The sequence below is a fragment of the Canis lupus genome, chromosome 3 (genome assembly GCF_048164855.1).
Source record: "Canis lupus baileyi chromosome 3, mCanLup2.hap1, whole genome shotgun sequence".
Taxonomy (NCBI): domain Eukaryota; kingdom Metazoa; phylum Chordata; class Mammalia; order Carnivora; family Canidae; genus Canis; species Canis lupus.
This window is the reverse complement of record NC_132840.1, coordinates 24,922,514-24,938,204: the sequence shown is the minus strand read 5'-3', so window position 1 is coordinate 24,938,204 and position 15,691 is coordinate 24,922,514. Positions and strand designations below refer to the sequence as shown.

The following is a 15,691-nucleotide window of genomic DNA, read 5'->3' as shown; positions in this document are numbered from 1 at the left end:
CCAGCCATATCACCCTAATTTATTTATAGATGTCACAGGATGTGCCTATCACCTGTTTCAGAAGATACACACCTAAGAGTTTCCAGAGTCTGACTGGATTCTGGACTAGATGCTGTCTCAACAACAATCCAGTGAGCCCTTCAAAGGTAGGGGTTAGCAGGCACAGCTGCAAACTCTGAAAAGAAACAAAAAACACAGAGGATGGATCACACTAATACCACACCAGAGCAATGTGGACCGAAAATCTGGAGTCTGTAGCAAAATCTCCTCTGAGAACTCAAATATTTATAATGTTTACATTGCCCTGATATATGATCTAAGCATTATTTCAAACTTTCAACATCAAAACAAAAGTGATGCAAGGAAGCCAGTCAAAGAAACATAGAAGGAAAGGCAGGGAGTGCAGACTGCCATTCTGTGCCCTGAGGATCACAGCTCCCTGGAAGGGCTAAGTGGAAGGGAGGGCCCAGAGCCCTTACACCTGACCTCTCCAGACAATGCTCCTTGCAGAACATTTTCAGGAACTATAGGGGGTTACTAGTCTGTCTTTCTGAAGTTCTGCTTTCAAGATGAGCATTTTCCCACTTGTGTTTTATGCCAAGGTCAATGATCCAATTTAATTTTTTTATCTCTTTGTTGGCACTTTCTTCATTTGTTTTATTTCTTTGTTTTTAATTTTTTCCTTAGCTCATCTCTGCCCTGATATCAAGGAAAGTAATACCCCGGGGTGCCTGAGTGGCTCATTCGGTAAAGTGTCTGCCTTCAGCTCAGATCAGGATCCTGGGGTCCTGGGATGGAGCCCCACATCAGGTTCCCTGCTCAGTGGGGAGGTTTCTCCCTATGCTCCCCGCTTGTGCTCGCTCTCACTCTAATAAACAAAATATTAAAAATAAAGTAATATCCTGCTCAATGTTTTTGGGTAGCAAGCACATTCCATGTAATTTCCTGTTAGCAACAGGAAGAACATTCCTCATCTATAGTTATTGTCCCACTTAATTAAAACTACTACACCTGGCTCAGTGATGACTGAGTTCAGGAGTCCTATAAGGAGTAGACACAGAATGTAGACTGGGCCTAATAAACGAGTATCATGAATTTGAAAGATATAAAAATTTAAAAATTGTCATTCTCTAAAGTCAGATCCAAACAGTTTGTTTAACCCAGGTTACTTAAGTTTACTTCTGTTACAGCCACTGGTGAGGGAGCCTGCGGAGATTCCACAATATGTGAATTTCCTACTTCAGCCTTTCCTTTCATAGAATAAGCATGGGGTCAGACTAAAGACAATATTAATTATGATTTTCCTTTTCAATAGAACTAAAAGTAGAAAGGAAAAAAGTGTAATACATCTATACGTCCCTCAGGTTCAGGCTCGGGAGGAACAACCAGTGATCTACAATAGAACTATAATACAAACGGGTCTTCAAGTTACGGTAAAAAAGAACAATAATAAATTATGACCTCAAGTATGTTAAGCTCCTAAGAAAGGACTGGAAGAAAAAGCAGCCAAGATGGCACTAGAGCTTGGGATCCTTGTTTCTAGGTAGAGGTCACTTGAGCAGATCCTGAAGCACAGCCCTCACTTAAGGGTGCTCAATTAGGGGGATCCCTGGGTGGCTCAGCGGTTTGGCGCCTGCCTTTGGCCCAGGGAGCCATCCTGGAGTCCCGGGATCGAGTCCCGCGTCGGGCTCCCGACATGGAGCCTGCTTCTCCCTCCTCCTGTGTCTCTGCCTCTCTCTATCATAATAAATATATCTTTAAAAAAAAAAAAAAAAAGAGTGCTCAATTAATCCAGGTCCATAACGCCCTCCGCTAGGAGACAAACCTAAGACAGCTGAGGGAGATCTGCTCATACAAAACTGTCCTCCCACTTGAGCGATGACTAGGTACCATCATCCTCACAACGTCTGTATGTGAGCCAATGGTCAAATAGTTCTCGGTCAAACTCTTACTGGATTCGGTTTTTAAACATTTTTTAAAACTTTATTTTTAAGTAATCTCTACAGCCCACGTGGATGGGGCTCGAACTCATAACCCGAGGATCTAGCCGCTTGCTCCACTGATTGGGCCAGGCATCCCTGGATTCAGTTTGAAGACGCTAGGAAAGTAAGCAAATGGGCAGAAAAAAATCAATACACGAGAAAAGGGCTGGAAAGATGCAGGCTGGGGCCTGTGCGGGGTCTCTTCCAGGGCTGCCCTGGGGTGGGGGGAATGGGGGGACCCGCGGCTAGGTGCTGGCTGGGGGTGAGGAGCTGAGGGGTGAGAGAATGAAGGGTGAGGGGATGCGAGCGTGAGGGGACGAGGGGTAAGGAAATGAAGGGGTGAGGGGATAGGGGGTGAGGGGTGAGAGGATGCCTGGGTGAGGGGATGGGGTGAGGGGATGAGGGGTAAGGGAATGAAGGGGTGAGGAGATGGGGGTGAGGGGATGGGGGGCTGAGGGGTGAGAGAATGAGGGGTGAGGGGGATGCGTGGGTGAGGGGATGAGGGGTAAGGGAATGAAGGGATAAGGAAGGCATGAGGGAATGAAAGGGTGAGGGGAGGGGGGTGAGGGGATGGGGCTGAGAGGTGAGAGAATGAGGGTGAGGGGATGCGTGGCTGAGGGGCTGAGGGGATGGGGGTGAGGGGATAAGAGGTAAGGGAATGAAGGGATGAGGGAATGAAGGGGTGAGGGGATGCGTGGGTGAGGGGCTGAGGGGATGGGGGTGAGGGGTAAGGGAGTGGAGGGGTGAGGGGATGCGTGGGTGAGGGCATGGGAGAAGTGAGGGGATGGGGGGGACGTGAGGAGATGGGGGTGGTGAGGGGATGAGGGGTGAGGCTGCGGGAGGGCCCAGCAGCTTGTGGGGCAGGAATGGGCGGTCCCCGACCCCAGGTCGGCGGTTACCTGCTCGGCGTGGTCTCTGGTCCCCACGAGTCGGGTCGGAGGCCTGTGGACGAAGTGGAGGCACCTCCTTCCCGCCCCGGGGGAGAGGCCTAGGGTCCAGCCAGAGCAGGGGCCCCGCAGTCGCCCAGACCCCACAGCAGGGCCCGGGCGAAGAGCTCGCAGCAGCAGGAGAGCGGCCGCCATGTTGGCCCGGAAGCGGCGCCTGCGCAGTGGAGGCCGCGCGAAAGGCGCCTGCGCAGTCGGGGCTGCCCAAGCCGGTTGCCCGCCGTCCACCCGCTGCCGCGCTCCGCCCGTGTTTCCTAGCAGCCTGCGAGGTGCAGCCAGGTCGCAGGGTCACGGGGCGGAGCGGGAGAGCCCGAGGAAACGAGCCCAGAGAGCCGGCGTTCAGACCCCGACCGCCACCGGGGTCCGGGACCCCGGCCTCAGCCACCACCCGGGATCCAAACCCCGGACTCAACCCGGACCCCAGCCTCAGTCTCCATCCCGGACTCGGACTCCGACCCCACGGCCTCAGCCTCCACCGGGGATCCAGACCCCGACCATCTGGGGACCGGGGACCCTGGTCCATCTGTCCGTGTCTTGACCGCAGGGCTTCGCCCTTGCAAGTGCAGCGGTCGGGCCTGGGGTCCAGCCTGGGGCTTAGCGGAGGGAGGGTGGCCTGGAACCCTCGGGTGCCGGGGTCCTTGTCCTAAGAGTGTTTCCTTTCAGATAATCATGGTAACTAGTGACTTTCTGCCAACGGCACGACGAAGTCTGGAAGTGGTGCCCAGCCCCGGTGACTAGGATGGCAGCCTGGAGTCAGTGTGTCGGCGCCCCCGCCCCTCTGCTCCACCTGTGCACCCTTTCCCTGCGGCCTGAGGCCCAGCGCCTGAGGGCTCCGCCTTGACGCTGCTGAAGAGCTGCTGACTGCCAGCCGAAAAGCTCCTTTCCTAGAAAACTGAAAGGTTAGGTGGATGTTCCAGAGTAGGGTTATGGTAACGTTGTATTCCACAAATTCCTACAGGCATCTTAGTAAGAGCTGGTGCCCGGCTCCATAGCAGATACTCTTAAGATTTTAAGAGAGAAAGAGAGAGAGCGCGTGCGCAAGCAAGGCCTGGGTAGGGAGAGAGGGAGCAGCAGACTCCACCCCCACCCCCACCCCCGCCTTAGCGGGAGAGATGGGACTGGATCCCAGGACCCTGGGGTTGTGAAGCGAACCAAGGCAGACGCTTCACCAGGTGCCCCATATCAGGTACCCTTATAGTCACAACTCTGAAGTACTTATTTTTTTAGATTTATTTTTTATTTATTTATTCATGAGAGAGACAGAGACTTAGGCAGAAGGAGAAGCAGGCTTCTTAAGGGGCCCCAATGTGGGACTCCATCCTGGATCACACCCTAAGCTGAAGGCAGACGCTCAACCACTGAGCCAGCCAGGTGTCCCCTCTGAGGTACTTTAATACTTATTTTATGGATGAGGACACAGCCTCAGAAATTAAAAGTAACGCATCGAGGGGCGGCCTGTGTGGCTCAGCGGTTTAGTAACGCATTGAAGGTCGCAGCTAAGAAGTGATGGCACAGAGTCTCTGAGCTGGTCTGACTGGTTTCTGGGCCTGCACCCTCCACCATGATTCCTTTCGTCTTACACAAGTACTGTGATTTGTGTGTCCTTCCTTCCTTTGCTGCAGAAACTGGAAAAGTTTCGGGACATTTTTTACCGTCAGTAACTTGATTACGAGTGTTGAGCTCTTCAGTGGCTGGTGCTTTTGCAGAGGTGGTTACTGGAAGTTGGTTTGCAGAGAGAGTGACCCCTAGGCCCCAGGCTGCCAGTGGCTCACACACCTGGACTCACTGCCTTTCCTCTGTTTCTCCTGTCCTCGTACCATCTTCCTCTTCTCCAGCCCCCCAGCCCCCTCCATACGCTACTGGTTAAGTCGTCCCATTCACTTTGTGCCTTCCAGCTAGAGCTGTCCTGCCCTCACTCTACCCAGACCAGTCCTGTGACTGTGACCAGACTTCTGAGAGCGTGGTTTCTTGCACCTTATCGAAGCTTGTGCAATGTGCCCTGACAGGAAACAGCCTAGCCCCCCATCCTCAGGCCTATGCCCTCATCATCCAGTCCAGAGGATTTGTGATTCAAAGCCTCCTCGAGGAAATGTGAACATGTTTGGGAAGAGTGTAAGATACTATCCCACTAACACTTGAAGTAAAATTGTTACTGTGGTCTGACTTCTTGGCAACAACTCAGAAGCAGTGCAGTGGCAAAGGGCCAGCCTCTGGTGGAAGAACACTGGCTTCTGCCCTCAGCCTGTGACCTTGAGCAAGTTACTGGGTTCCCAAGCCTCAATTTTCTTGACAGTAAAATGGGGTTATAATTATCTGCAAAATGAGGCTAATAGCAGCCTTGAGTTTCCCACGGGGCTGTCATAACAATAACATGCAATAAAAGAACCTGAGAACAGCCCATGAGGCCAGAACTCTTTTCATCCAGGACTTTCTTCCTGGGATGTCATGGCAAATGAGATTGTGGGAGAAGAGATTATGGATGCATTATTTAGATGCATCTAACAACTGTTCTGGAGCTTGGCTGTGTCCAGGCCCTCAGGTGACTCTGCACCTGCCCTGCTTCAGTCCCCTGGACAATAGGGATCTAGTTTAGGCCTCCAGGTGCCCTGTGACCCAGACCCTAGAAACATCAGGCCTAGGCAGGCTGGTTCACAGGACCTTCCTCAGCCCTCAGCCCTTACCTCAGAGGCGTTCCCCGCCACCACATCCATCCCTGGCAAGATTTCTTCTTTCTCTGAACTCAGTGTACCTCAGGACAGTTCCATGTGGCTTCCCTTAACCATCTGTGGACATCTCCCCATGAACTAAGCAATCCTGAGGAGGTGCATGTGCTCGAGCCTGCGCTATGGGAAGACCCCTGCCCACTCCCACCCCTGGGGTCCTGGCGCTCAGAATCCTGACAAGTCCTCCTTGTCTCTAAAGTAGGAATGACATGCTAGCAGTTGACACAGGAGTTGATCTTTTGGGCCCTTTTTGGTTTTAATGTCTATATTTTCTTTCTTTTTTTAAGATTTTATTTATTTATTAATGAGAGACAGAGAGAGGCAGAGACACAGGCAGAGGGAGAAGCAGGCTCCATGCAGGGAGCCCAATGCGGGACTCGATCCTGGGTATCCAGGATCACACCCTGGGCCAAAGGCAGGCGCTAAACTGCTGAGCCATCCAGGGATCCCCCAGCAACTAAACTTCTAAACTCTTTTCTTTTCTCAAGCACAGTTGCTTCCACACTTAGCCTGTGTTTTGAGGGCCTCAGGTGGCTATGCCATGTAATTGTGGCTTCCGTAATCCTGCCGGGCAGCTAGCTCATCCTGCTGAGGCCACGTCGCATAGCTTGGAATGACCTGATCCACAATAAGGTAGTTGGCTAATATTAGGACATCTTCTATAAGATATACTCCCTTATAGGACGTCTCAGTAAATTCATTCATTTCTTTGAGTTTGGGTAAATTTTGTTTCTGAACTAGAGATCTTTCTTAGGAAATTATTTCTTCTCATATCACTTGTTAGCTGGCTTTCAGTCATCATATGTACAAGATTTTGTAATCATAGATTTTGTTCTTGAAAGGATAAAAAGTCCATTTCTACTAGCAAAATCCTGTACAGAAATTTGTGTGTGACTAAATGTCTGTATCCTCAGTGTTTCTCAAGACAGCCGTGTGTGAGATTTTTTTTTAAGATTTATTTATTCATGAGACACACACACACATACACACACACACAGAGAGGCAGAGACACAGGCAGAGGGAGAAGCAGGAAAAAAAAAAAAAAGAGGGAGAAGCAGGCTCCACACAGAAGCCCAATGCGTAGGGGATCCCTGGGTGGCGCAGCAGTTTGGTACCTGCCTTTCGCCCAGGGCGCAATCCTGGAGACTCGGGATCGAATCCCACGTCGGGCTCCCGGTGCATGGAGCCTGCTTCTCCCTCTGCCTGTGTCTCTGCCTCTCTCTCTCTCTCTCTCTCTCTCTGTGACTATCATAAATTAAAAAAAAAAAAAAGCCCAATGTGGAACTCGATCCCAGGACTCCACGATCATGCCCTGGGCAGACGCCAAACCACTGAGCCACCCAGGGATTCCCAATGTGTGTGAGATTTTTGACTGATGTCCAGGGGGCATCCCGAAAGGGCAGGGGCTGCTTCTCTACATATTAACTCCCATAGCTCTGGAGAGCACATATCAAGTTCATTCATTTAATCTGTTCTGTTGATAGTATCAGCTATCTGTTGATATGGAGCAAATGACCCTAACACTTGGCAAGTTAAAACAATATTCATTGTGTCGCGCAGTTTTCTGGATCGGGAATCTGGGTGTGGTTGACCAGGTGGCTCAGGCTCAGTTTTCCTCAGTTCATCAATGGCTGGGGCTGCAGTCTTTTGAAGCTTTCCTGGTGCTAGTGGCTGGGTTTCCAAGGTGATGTCTTCGCATGGCTATTGGTGGGAGATGTCAGCTCCTCACCACATGGAGTCTCAATGGGGTTTCTCAGGTGACATGGTACCTTTTGGCAGAAACAGCTCAAGAGTGTGGATACCAGGGGGCAGGGGTCATTGAGGGTTTCCTTGAAGGCTACTGACCACAGTGATGATTATGGAAGATGTCAGTTGTTCACATCTGCTTAGCAAAACCCAACCCTTGGATCCTGACTCCCCCTGGCCACATGACCCCAGACGTTCCTAGTGCTGCATTCATCCCAAAATTAATTGGTTCAGAAACAGAGTCAGCCTATGAGGTCCTTCCTTAGAGCTTCTATTTGAAGGTGAAGAAGGGACTCTGCCCCAGGCTGCGCCCTGCACGGGATGGCTGGTGGGGACCCCAGCCTCTGATCGCTGCCCCATGCCAGGGTACCCTGGGAGGAGGAGCTGGACTTCTCACCTGTCCTGCATCCCCTCTTGCATCCCCTCTTCCCACTGCCCTCAAAGAGTTTCTCTCCCAAGAAGAAACTCTATTTCTCTTTCTCTATCCATCTCCGTTGTGTCTCTGGAGTCTTCTGTGGGTCTACCCAGCAGCCTCTCCGATTGTCTCTCTATCTCTCTTTTATTGTGCTTTCTGATATCTCTCCACATCTCAGTTTCTGTCTCTGGGCTTTCTCAGTATCTCTGTGCCATTTCCACTTTGACATCCCCACACCAGGGCCTGTCAGGCCACCACACACCACACTGCTGGACTCTGGGTAAAAAAAAAAGAAGAAGAAGAAGAAGAAGAAGGAGGAGGAGGAGGAGGAGGAGGAGGAGGAAGAGGAGGAGGAAGAAGAGGAGGAAGAAGAAGAGGAGGAGGAAGAAGAAAAGAAGAAAAGAAGAAAAGAAGAAGAAGGAGAAGGAGAAGAAGAAGAAGAAAGAAGAAAGAAGAAAGAAGAAAGAAGAAGAAGAGGGATCCCTGGGTGGCGCAGCAGTTTGGTGCCTGCCTTTGGCCCAGGGCGCGATCCTGGAGACCCGGGATCGAATCCCACGTCGGGCTCCTGGTACATGGAGCCTGCTTCTCCCTCTGCCTATGTCTCTGCCTCTCTCTCTCTCTCTCTGTGTGACTATCATAAATAAATAAAAATTTTAAAAAAGAGGAAGAAAGAAGAAGAAGGAAGAAGAAGAAAGAAGGGACTCTGCCTTTGGGATCATGGAGTAGAGGTATGGATTGAGTATCCTGTCAGCCCTTTCACACCATGTGGAGAAAGCTGACCATGGTTGGAGAGAAGTTGGCCCACAGATAAAGAAACAAGGGCTGCAGGTGAGGCTTGGGATAAGCCAATTTGTGTCCCTAGTTCCAGTCACAGTAGGTGGGATCCCCCACTTCATTCCTCATTATGAGCCAATCCCTTTCTTTAGATGCAAATGTACATTGGGATTTGGGGCTTTCATTGGTCCAAGTTGGGGTTCACCTGTCCAGGTTCACTAGCTAATGGGGAGTGGTCACTGGCCAGAGCCCTGGGGTTCCTCCTTGACCTTTCACTGTGGGTTCAGAAACCTTGTCTGGTTCAGCTCCCAGAAAAGAGGGACTATGTCTGGATGTTCCTGGAAGTTACTAGCTTGCTATCTCCCTGGCCCCAGGGGTTACTTGTTAGGTGAATGATAAGATGTTCAAAGGAAGAAGGCGTTCACTTTTTGTATGTGGTCCCTCAGACAGGAGTGCCACGTAACCAATAGGATCCTCTGCTTGATTGTTTCTGGGATGTGGCTGTGATCAATCAGCTGTGTCTCCACTCTAATCTACAGCTAGCAATTGTCAGCAGGGTGATTCCATTTCTTGGGGTTGGACAGAGCATGTTGTCCCCCAGAAGGAGGACAGTACGAGGTCTCTGTGCCCTTCTGTCCCCACCAGCTGGTTGGGCCTGGACCCTAGAGGTCTGTGACTTTTACAGCCTTTCAGCAGATCAGGGGTGGACGTGTTCTGTAGAAGTTCCCATGAACTGCACTGAATTTGGACAAGGCACAGCGACAAGCAAATGTTCCCACACACCCCTGCCTCTTCTGCCAGCCTGCCTTTGTTCACTTAGAACTTCCAACTCCCTCTTCTCAGAGATTGCTAGCTCATTCCCGGAGGTTCTGTAACACAGAACAAAAAGAGAAAGGACAAAAACAGGTCAAAGAAAGGATGAGATAAAGAAGGGTGAGGGAAAGACCCCCTCAAAGCTGTTACTGGTCCCAAAGCAAAGATGAAGAAAAGAGGGGAGGAGGGGTGCCTTGGGCAGGTGGGGGTAGTTTCTGGGGGAGGTGGTGAGAGGCCCTCAAAGCAGTTGCAGAAAATGAAAGAACTGGAGAAAAAAGTAGATTTTTATGGGATAAAATGGAATTTCCCTTAAGAGACACTCTGGGTCTTTGGTGCTGAGGACACAGCAGTGAACAAATGGATGCTTGTCCTCAGTGAGCATCCATCCTAGTGAGAAACAAGAGTCAACCAAACCAGCAAAGCACATGGCATGTGAGAAGAGGAAAGCATGAGATGAGATGGTCAGGGCAGACTTCCGGGAGCTAAAGCGGAGGGACCAGCACCCTTGTGGGCAACAGTGTGCGGGGGGGGGGGGGGGGTGCTGGGCTCTGCCCCTGCTGTGAGGACCCTGCCTCCATGCTCAAGTGGGAGGAGGGTGTAGAGGAGTTTGAGCTGGAGACTGATTGGTCTGTTTTATGAACATCCTTTTGACCAGAAGTGGGGAAGGGGGAGGGCAGGGCTTGTAAGAGCCCAACCAGGAGGATATGCTTGGATGCAGGGGGTGGGGGTGGGGGGTGGGGGGGAATGGGATAGACAGGTTGCAGGGAGCTCATTTCTCAGAGGCACAGGAAAGCTTGGGGTGGCCTCATGTTTATCTTGGTGGCCGAATGATCACGGGGTCAGCAGCACATGACTGCCCTTGCTTAGAGAAGGGCCGAGTACTCAACCAGCCCCCCTGTAGGACAAGCCAGCTGGGGTAGCAGCCACCAGGCACAGGTGTGAGAGGAACAGTTTCAGGCAGGGTCTGTTTCACTGTAATTTACAGGCTGATTTGACAGAGGGCAAGGTGACCACTTCTACAAAGAATTTGAACCGGGTCTCGCTTCAGCCCCCTTCCCCCACGGATCATTGGATATTACAGACACATACCAGCAGATTGCAGCGAGGCGCCAGACCCTCCCTGTGGTACACTTAGCTGTTTTCCCCAGAGGATCCTGTGTTTCTGGAATTCACAGCCAGCCCTGGTTGGAGGAGGCCTTAGAGCTGGTCAGGTTAAGTTGGAAATTATCTGTAGAGAGGAGGGTGCTTTGGCTTTAAACTTTCCTGAAATCGAAGCATGCAATTTGGGTTTGGCCACATCTCTGTCCCTGCTGTTTTACGCATATTTTGTTTGACAGTTCATTTGTTACTTGGGCCCTAAGGCAATCCTACATGAGGTTACAGTTTCGTAAACAGAATAAACAAAATGAAACAGAGCCCATAGACTATGTTTATGATCCACCTCTGGGCAGAAGGAAGGGACTAAAGCGTTTCTCTGGGAGGTCTGGGGTGTGTGGGCTCGAGGAGCCATGCTTGCTGGACAGTATAGGTGCTATGTGCAGGCCCACTGCGGGGGGGGTGGTGGTGGCGGGGGGTACCTCCAGCATTCAATGCTGAGACACAGGAGCCGCCCAGTAGCATTTCTTTATTTAACTCCTATGACATCTATCCTTTCATTTTCTGAATACTTTTTAAAGGTGCAAAGCTGAGTTTCAGTGACACAATTTGCTAATTCCTATAATACTGAACATCTCTGCTGTCCCCAGTATGTGTAATCATGTTTTGACAGGTATGTATACCCATAAAGCACCCTCTACACCCAGAGAGCTGGTGAGGGAGAGTGAGTGAGCATTCCCAGGCTGCCTTCTCCAGGAAAGTGCCGAGTGACTGGCATCTGGGTTCCTGTGGCCTGGTCATACCGCAGAGCAAACCTACCTCCAGAAGTCTCTGTTGCTCACCACCAGGCAGGTGCATAAGTGACCTGCAGGACAGCTCCAGGGGCCATCCGTTAGCTCCCAAGCTGCTAAAAAGCCTGGTGGTTCTCTATCTTGGCTCACTGCTTTTCACCATTTGTCCACACTGTGTGCTACTACTCAATGGGACTACTTCTTTCTCCCTTGTTACCTTGTACACCTTCCTTTTTTTAAAAATATTTTAAAATTTTTATTTATTTATTCATGAGAGACACACACACACACACAGAGGCAGAGGGAGAAGCAGGCTCCATGCAGGGAGCCCGACATGGGACTTGATCCAGGGTCTCCTGGGCCGAAGGCAGGCGCTAGACCACTGAGCCACCAGGGCTGCCCACCTTGTACACCTTCCAACGAGTCTAGGGACATGTAACTTAATCTTCCAGACCCCAGTGACTTTTATTGCCTTCTTTTTTTTTTTAAATCAAGGTTTGTATTTATTTATTTATTTATGAGAGAGAGGGAGAGAGAGAGAGAGAGAGAGAGAGAGAGGCAGAGGGAAAAGCAGACTCCATGCAGGGAGCCTGACACGGGACTAATCCTAGGTCTCCAGGATCAGGCCCTGGACTTAAGGCAGCGGTAAACCGCTGAGCCACCCGGGCTGCCCTCTTTATTGCCCTCTTGAGAACAGCTACCTCTGTCAACAGCCTGCAGCCATGCCCTCGAAACTGTCAGACTCTTTGCTGACCCCCACAGAGGGTCTTGGGGGACCCCTGGGGCTCCTGGACCACACTTGGTGAATGAACCCATGGTGTTAATCATGGCTATTCTAACATCATTAGAATTATTTTAACAAAGATTTGTGAATTTGGGGCTCCTGGGTGGCTCAATCATTTGAGTAACCAACTCTTGATTTAAACTGTCACAATCACTGGGTCCTCTAATGGAGCCCGGTAGGGCATAGGGCTCCCAGTTTAGTGGAAAGTCAGCTTCAGGACTCTCCCTCTGCCCCTCCACCTGCTCAAGCACACATTCTTTCTCTGAAATAAATATTTAAAAAAAAAGATATATATGGGTTTCATTAAATTAAAAAGGGAACATGGGGGCACCTGGCTGACTTAGTTGGCAGTGTGACTCTTGATCTCAGGGTAATAAGTTCGAGTCCCACCTTGGGTATAGAGATTACTGAAAAAAAATTTTTTAAAAGGTTACTCAGATTAGTTTTTTTTTTTTTAAAGATTTTATTTATTCATAGACACACAGAGAGAGAGGCAGAGACACAGGCAGAGGGAGAAGTAGGCTTCATGCAGAGAGCCCGATGTGGGACTTGATCCTGGGTCTCCAGGATCACACCCCAGGCTGCAGGCGGCGCCAAACTGCTGCACCACCGGGGCTGCCCTCAGATTAGTTTCAAGATTATCCTTTGTGAGTACCTTTTCAGCTAAAGACATCTTGAAGTCTCTGGGGACGACTTGGGGAATTTGTTAGGAAATCTTCACTGGATTCAGCATTAGTGAAAGGTTCTGAATGGACTATCGTGGTTACTCCCAGTGCTGGCACAGGCCAGAGGGCTGTTGTCCCAGGAAAGCTCAACTGTATTCCCAGGGGCTAGTTTCTAGGGATTTCCAAGGGCAAAGTCTCTATGGTAGTAAATCTGTGATTCCCTTCATAAACTGAGAGGGGCTGCAGATGGGTGTAGTGTCATTTACTGACCATGGCCACACACCAAAGCTTCTGGAATGTCATATGCCAGCTGCAGAACCACAGGACCATCTTTGAAATCCTGTCTGGGCCATGAAAGTGTTTCAGAGATTTGTGTTCTGTCCCTGCTGTGACACTGTCCAGAACACAGCAGGGACCCCAGCATTTGTTGAATGAGTACACAATCCACCTCCCAGCTGAGTAAGCTCCTTGCTTTCTGCAAGCTGACATTCATTACATAAAACACATTATGCAATATTATGACACCCTCACTAGGAAAAAGTCTTAGGAAGACTTATTTTTTACTCTCAACCTTTCTAGTTGGATTTGTGAGAAACTGATTGAAGAAAAGAATAGCTCATATATTTAGATTTTAAAATTACATAAAAATTGGTAGACTAGGGGCACCTGGGTGGCTCAGTTGAGTGACTGATGCTTGGTTTCTGCTCAGGTCATGACCTCATGGGCAGTGGGCTCCAAACTCAGTGGGGAGTCTGTCTACCTGGGGATTCTTTCTTCTGTCCCTCCCCTCACTTGCATGAGGGTACACATGATTTTTTTTATTATCATTTTTAAAGATTTTATTTATTCATGAGAGACACACAGAGAGAGGCAGAGACACAGGTAGAGGGAGAAGCAGGCTCTGGGCAGTGAGCCTGATGCTGAACTCAAACCCAGAACCCTAGTATCACCACCTGAGCTGAAGGCAGAAGCTCAACCACTGTGCCACCTAGGCGCCCCACATGCATGCTTTCTTAAAAACAAAACAACAACAACAACAACAACAACAAAAAAGAAAAAATCTTTAAAATAAAAGGAAACAAAACAAAACGACCTGGTAGACTATAAAAAGGTTAGGTATACAGTTAAATATTATGGGGTAGTTTTGGTGGTTCTGAGGTCAGGGGTCCAAGGAACATCTGAATCTTGCCTCCTTCCCTTGAGGTTTGGGAGAGCAGTGCATCACAAAGCTATGGTAACTGGAAAGCATGTCATGATTTATTGTAAAGCTGGCTGGGGTTCCAAATTCTAATGCTAAGAATGCTGGCCAGCTGGGGTTGACCACGGGCTGGGGGTGGGCTGGCTGGGCCTAAACCCGGATGAGTTATTTCCCCATCATAATGAGGAAAGAGACAGAGGGAAGGTGTCAGAATGTGGCCCTGCTCTGGCCACTTCTGCACTTGTATAGAAAAGGAAGTAGAAAGCAAACAAGGTGGCTGGGCTGACTCTCTTCTAGCAGTGACCTTTGGCAATTCTGTAAGGTAGAGAAGGGCCCCACCGGTGCCCCATCACTCTCCCAGGCCATAGCAGAAGGGTGGTGTCCAGGGGAGGGGGGAGAGTCATGTCGAGTACCTTGGGCTGGGAGCAAAACATAGGACACAGTATTTCTTCTCTGGGAGGGCATCAAGAATCACCTGGGCACTAGAGTTTTCCAGAGCCACATATGATGGCTCATTTTTTTTGACGGTTTATGTTTTTTTTTTTTTTTTTTTTTTGGTATTTTATTGAATTCTGCATGATGGTTTATGTTTTTTTTTTTTTTTTTAAATAAAGAGTTGGGTGCTTAACACACTAAGCCACCCAGGTGCCCCTCCCTCCACAATTTTTTTTTTTTTTAAATTTATGATAGTCACAGAGAGAGAGAGAGGCGCAGGGACACAGGCAGAGGGAGAAGCAGGCTCCATGCACCGGGAGCCTGACGTGGGATTCGATCCCGGGTCTCCAGGATCACGCCCTGGGCCAAAGGCAGGCGCCAAACCGCTGCGCCACCCAGGGATCCCTGATGGTTTATGTTTAATCAACAATTAGCTTCTTTTGATTTTAGGGGAACAGAGACATACTGCGATGTAACTGCTTTTGGCAGGAACTGGGTTTCCTGCATCAGAATCTCCTGGTGGTCCAGGTAACTGCGCTAAAACAAACAGGCTTCCCTGGGAAGCCCTGCAGAACTCCCTGTGGGAATCAAGAGGAGGAGTCTATGGATCTGATGTGCTTTGTTTGGCCACATGTTTGACAAATGGTTTTTATCGAAATGTCCCGTAAAAATTTAATTCCTAGTTTCCAGGGGAATACTGGAAGGTGTGGCCCTGCTGGCTGTTTGGCTGCCTGGCTCAGGCCACCCAGCCCCTGCTTTCCTAGTCTGCCATCTTTACCACATCCCCAGCCCCCTTCCTGTGTCTCTCTTCTCGGCAACTATTGCTACAGCTTCTCACTTGGCCTCTTGTCATGGTCTCACCCTCCATGCTGTTTTTTTTTTTTTTTTTTTAAGATTTATTTATTTATTCATGAGAGACACAGAGAGAGAGGCAGACACACAGGCCGAGGGAGAAGCAGGCTCCCTGCCAGGAGCCCGATGTGGGACTCGATCCTGGGACTCCAGGATCATGCCCTTGGCCAAAGGCAGGCGCTAAAACGCTGAGCCACCCAGGGATTCCCCCGTGCTGCTCTAAAATAGGATGTTGCTCCTGTGCCTCCTGATGGAAGCCCTGCACTGGCAGGTGTCGCCTGCAGGCTAAACGTCCTGTGTGCATGGGAGGCCCCACCTGCCCCAGTGATCTTTCCACGCTCTGTTGTGACCTGCTTGCCCCCACCTACCTGTCATCCACACTGAGGCCCAAGCATCTTGGACCTAACCGTACGAAACTGAACTCTCAGTATGTGAGCCCAAATGTCTACCTCCATTGGAGTCCTTCAGGCCAGT

General features: G+C 50.0%; 1 protein-coding gene across 1 annotated transcript in view; it reads right to left on the bottom strand.

Annotated features, from left to right (window-relative positions):
• The window catches only part of SPG7 (SPG7 matrix AAA peptidase subunit, paraplegin), a 38,284-nt gene extending 35,185 nt beyond the window's left edge, over nucleotides 1-3,099 (bottom strand). The window contains exons 1-2 of the mRNA XM_072819612.1: nucleotides 2,882-3,099; nucleotides 73-175 (exon numbers count right to left, since the gene is read on the bottom strand). Coding sequence (XP_072675713.1) covers nucleotides 73-175; nucleotides 2,882-3,064 — 286 coding nt within the window. The 5' untranslated portion in view covers nucleotides 3,065-3,099. The remainder of the gene's footprint in view (nucleotides 1-72; nucleotides 176-2,881) is intronic.
• Nucleotides 3,100-15,691: the final 12,592 nt, after the last annotated feature.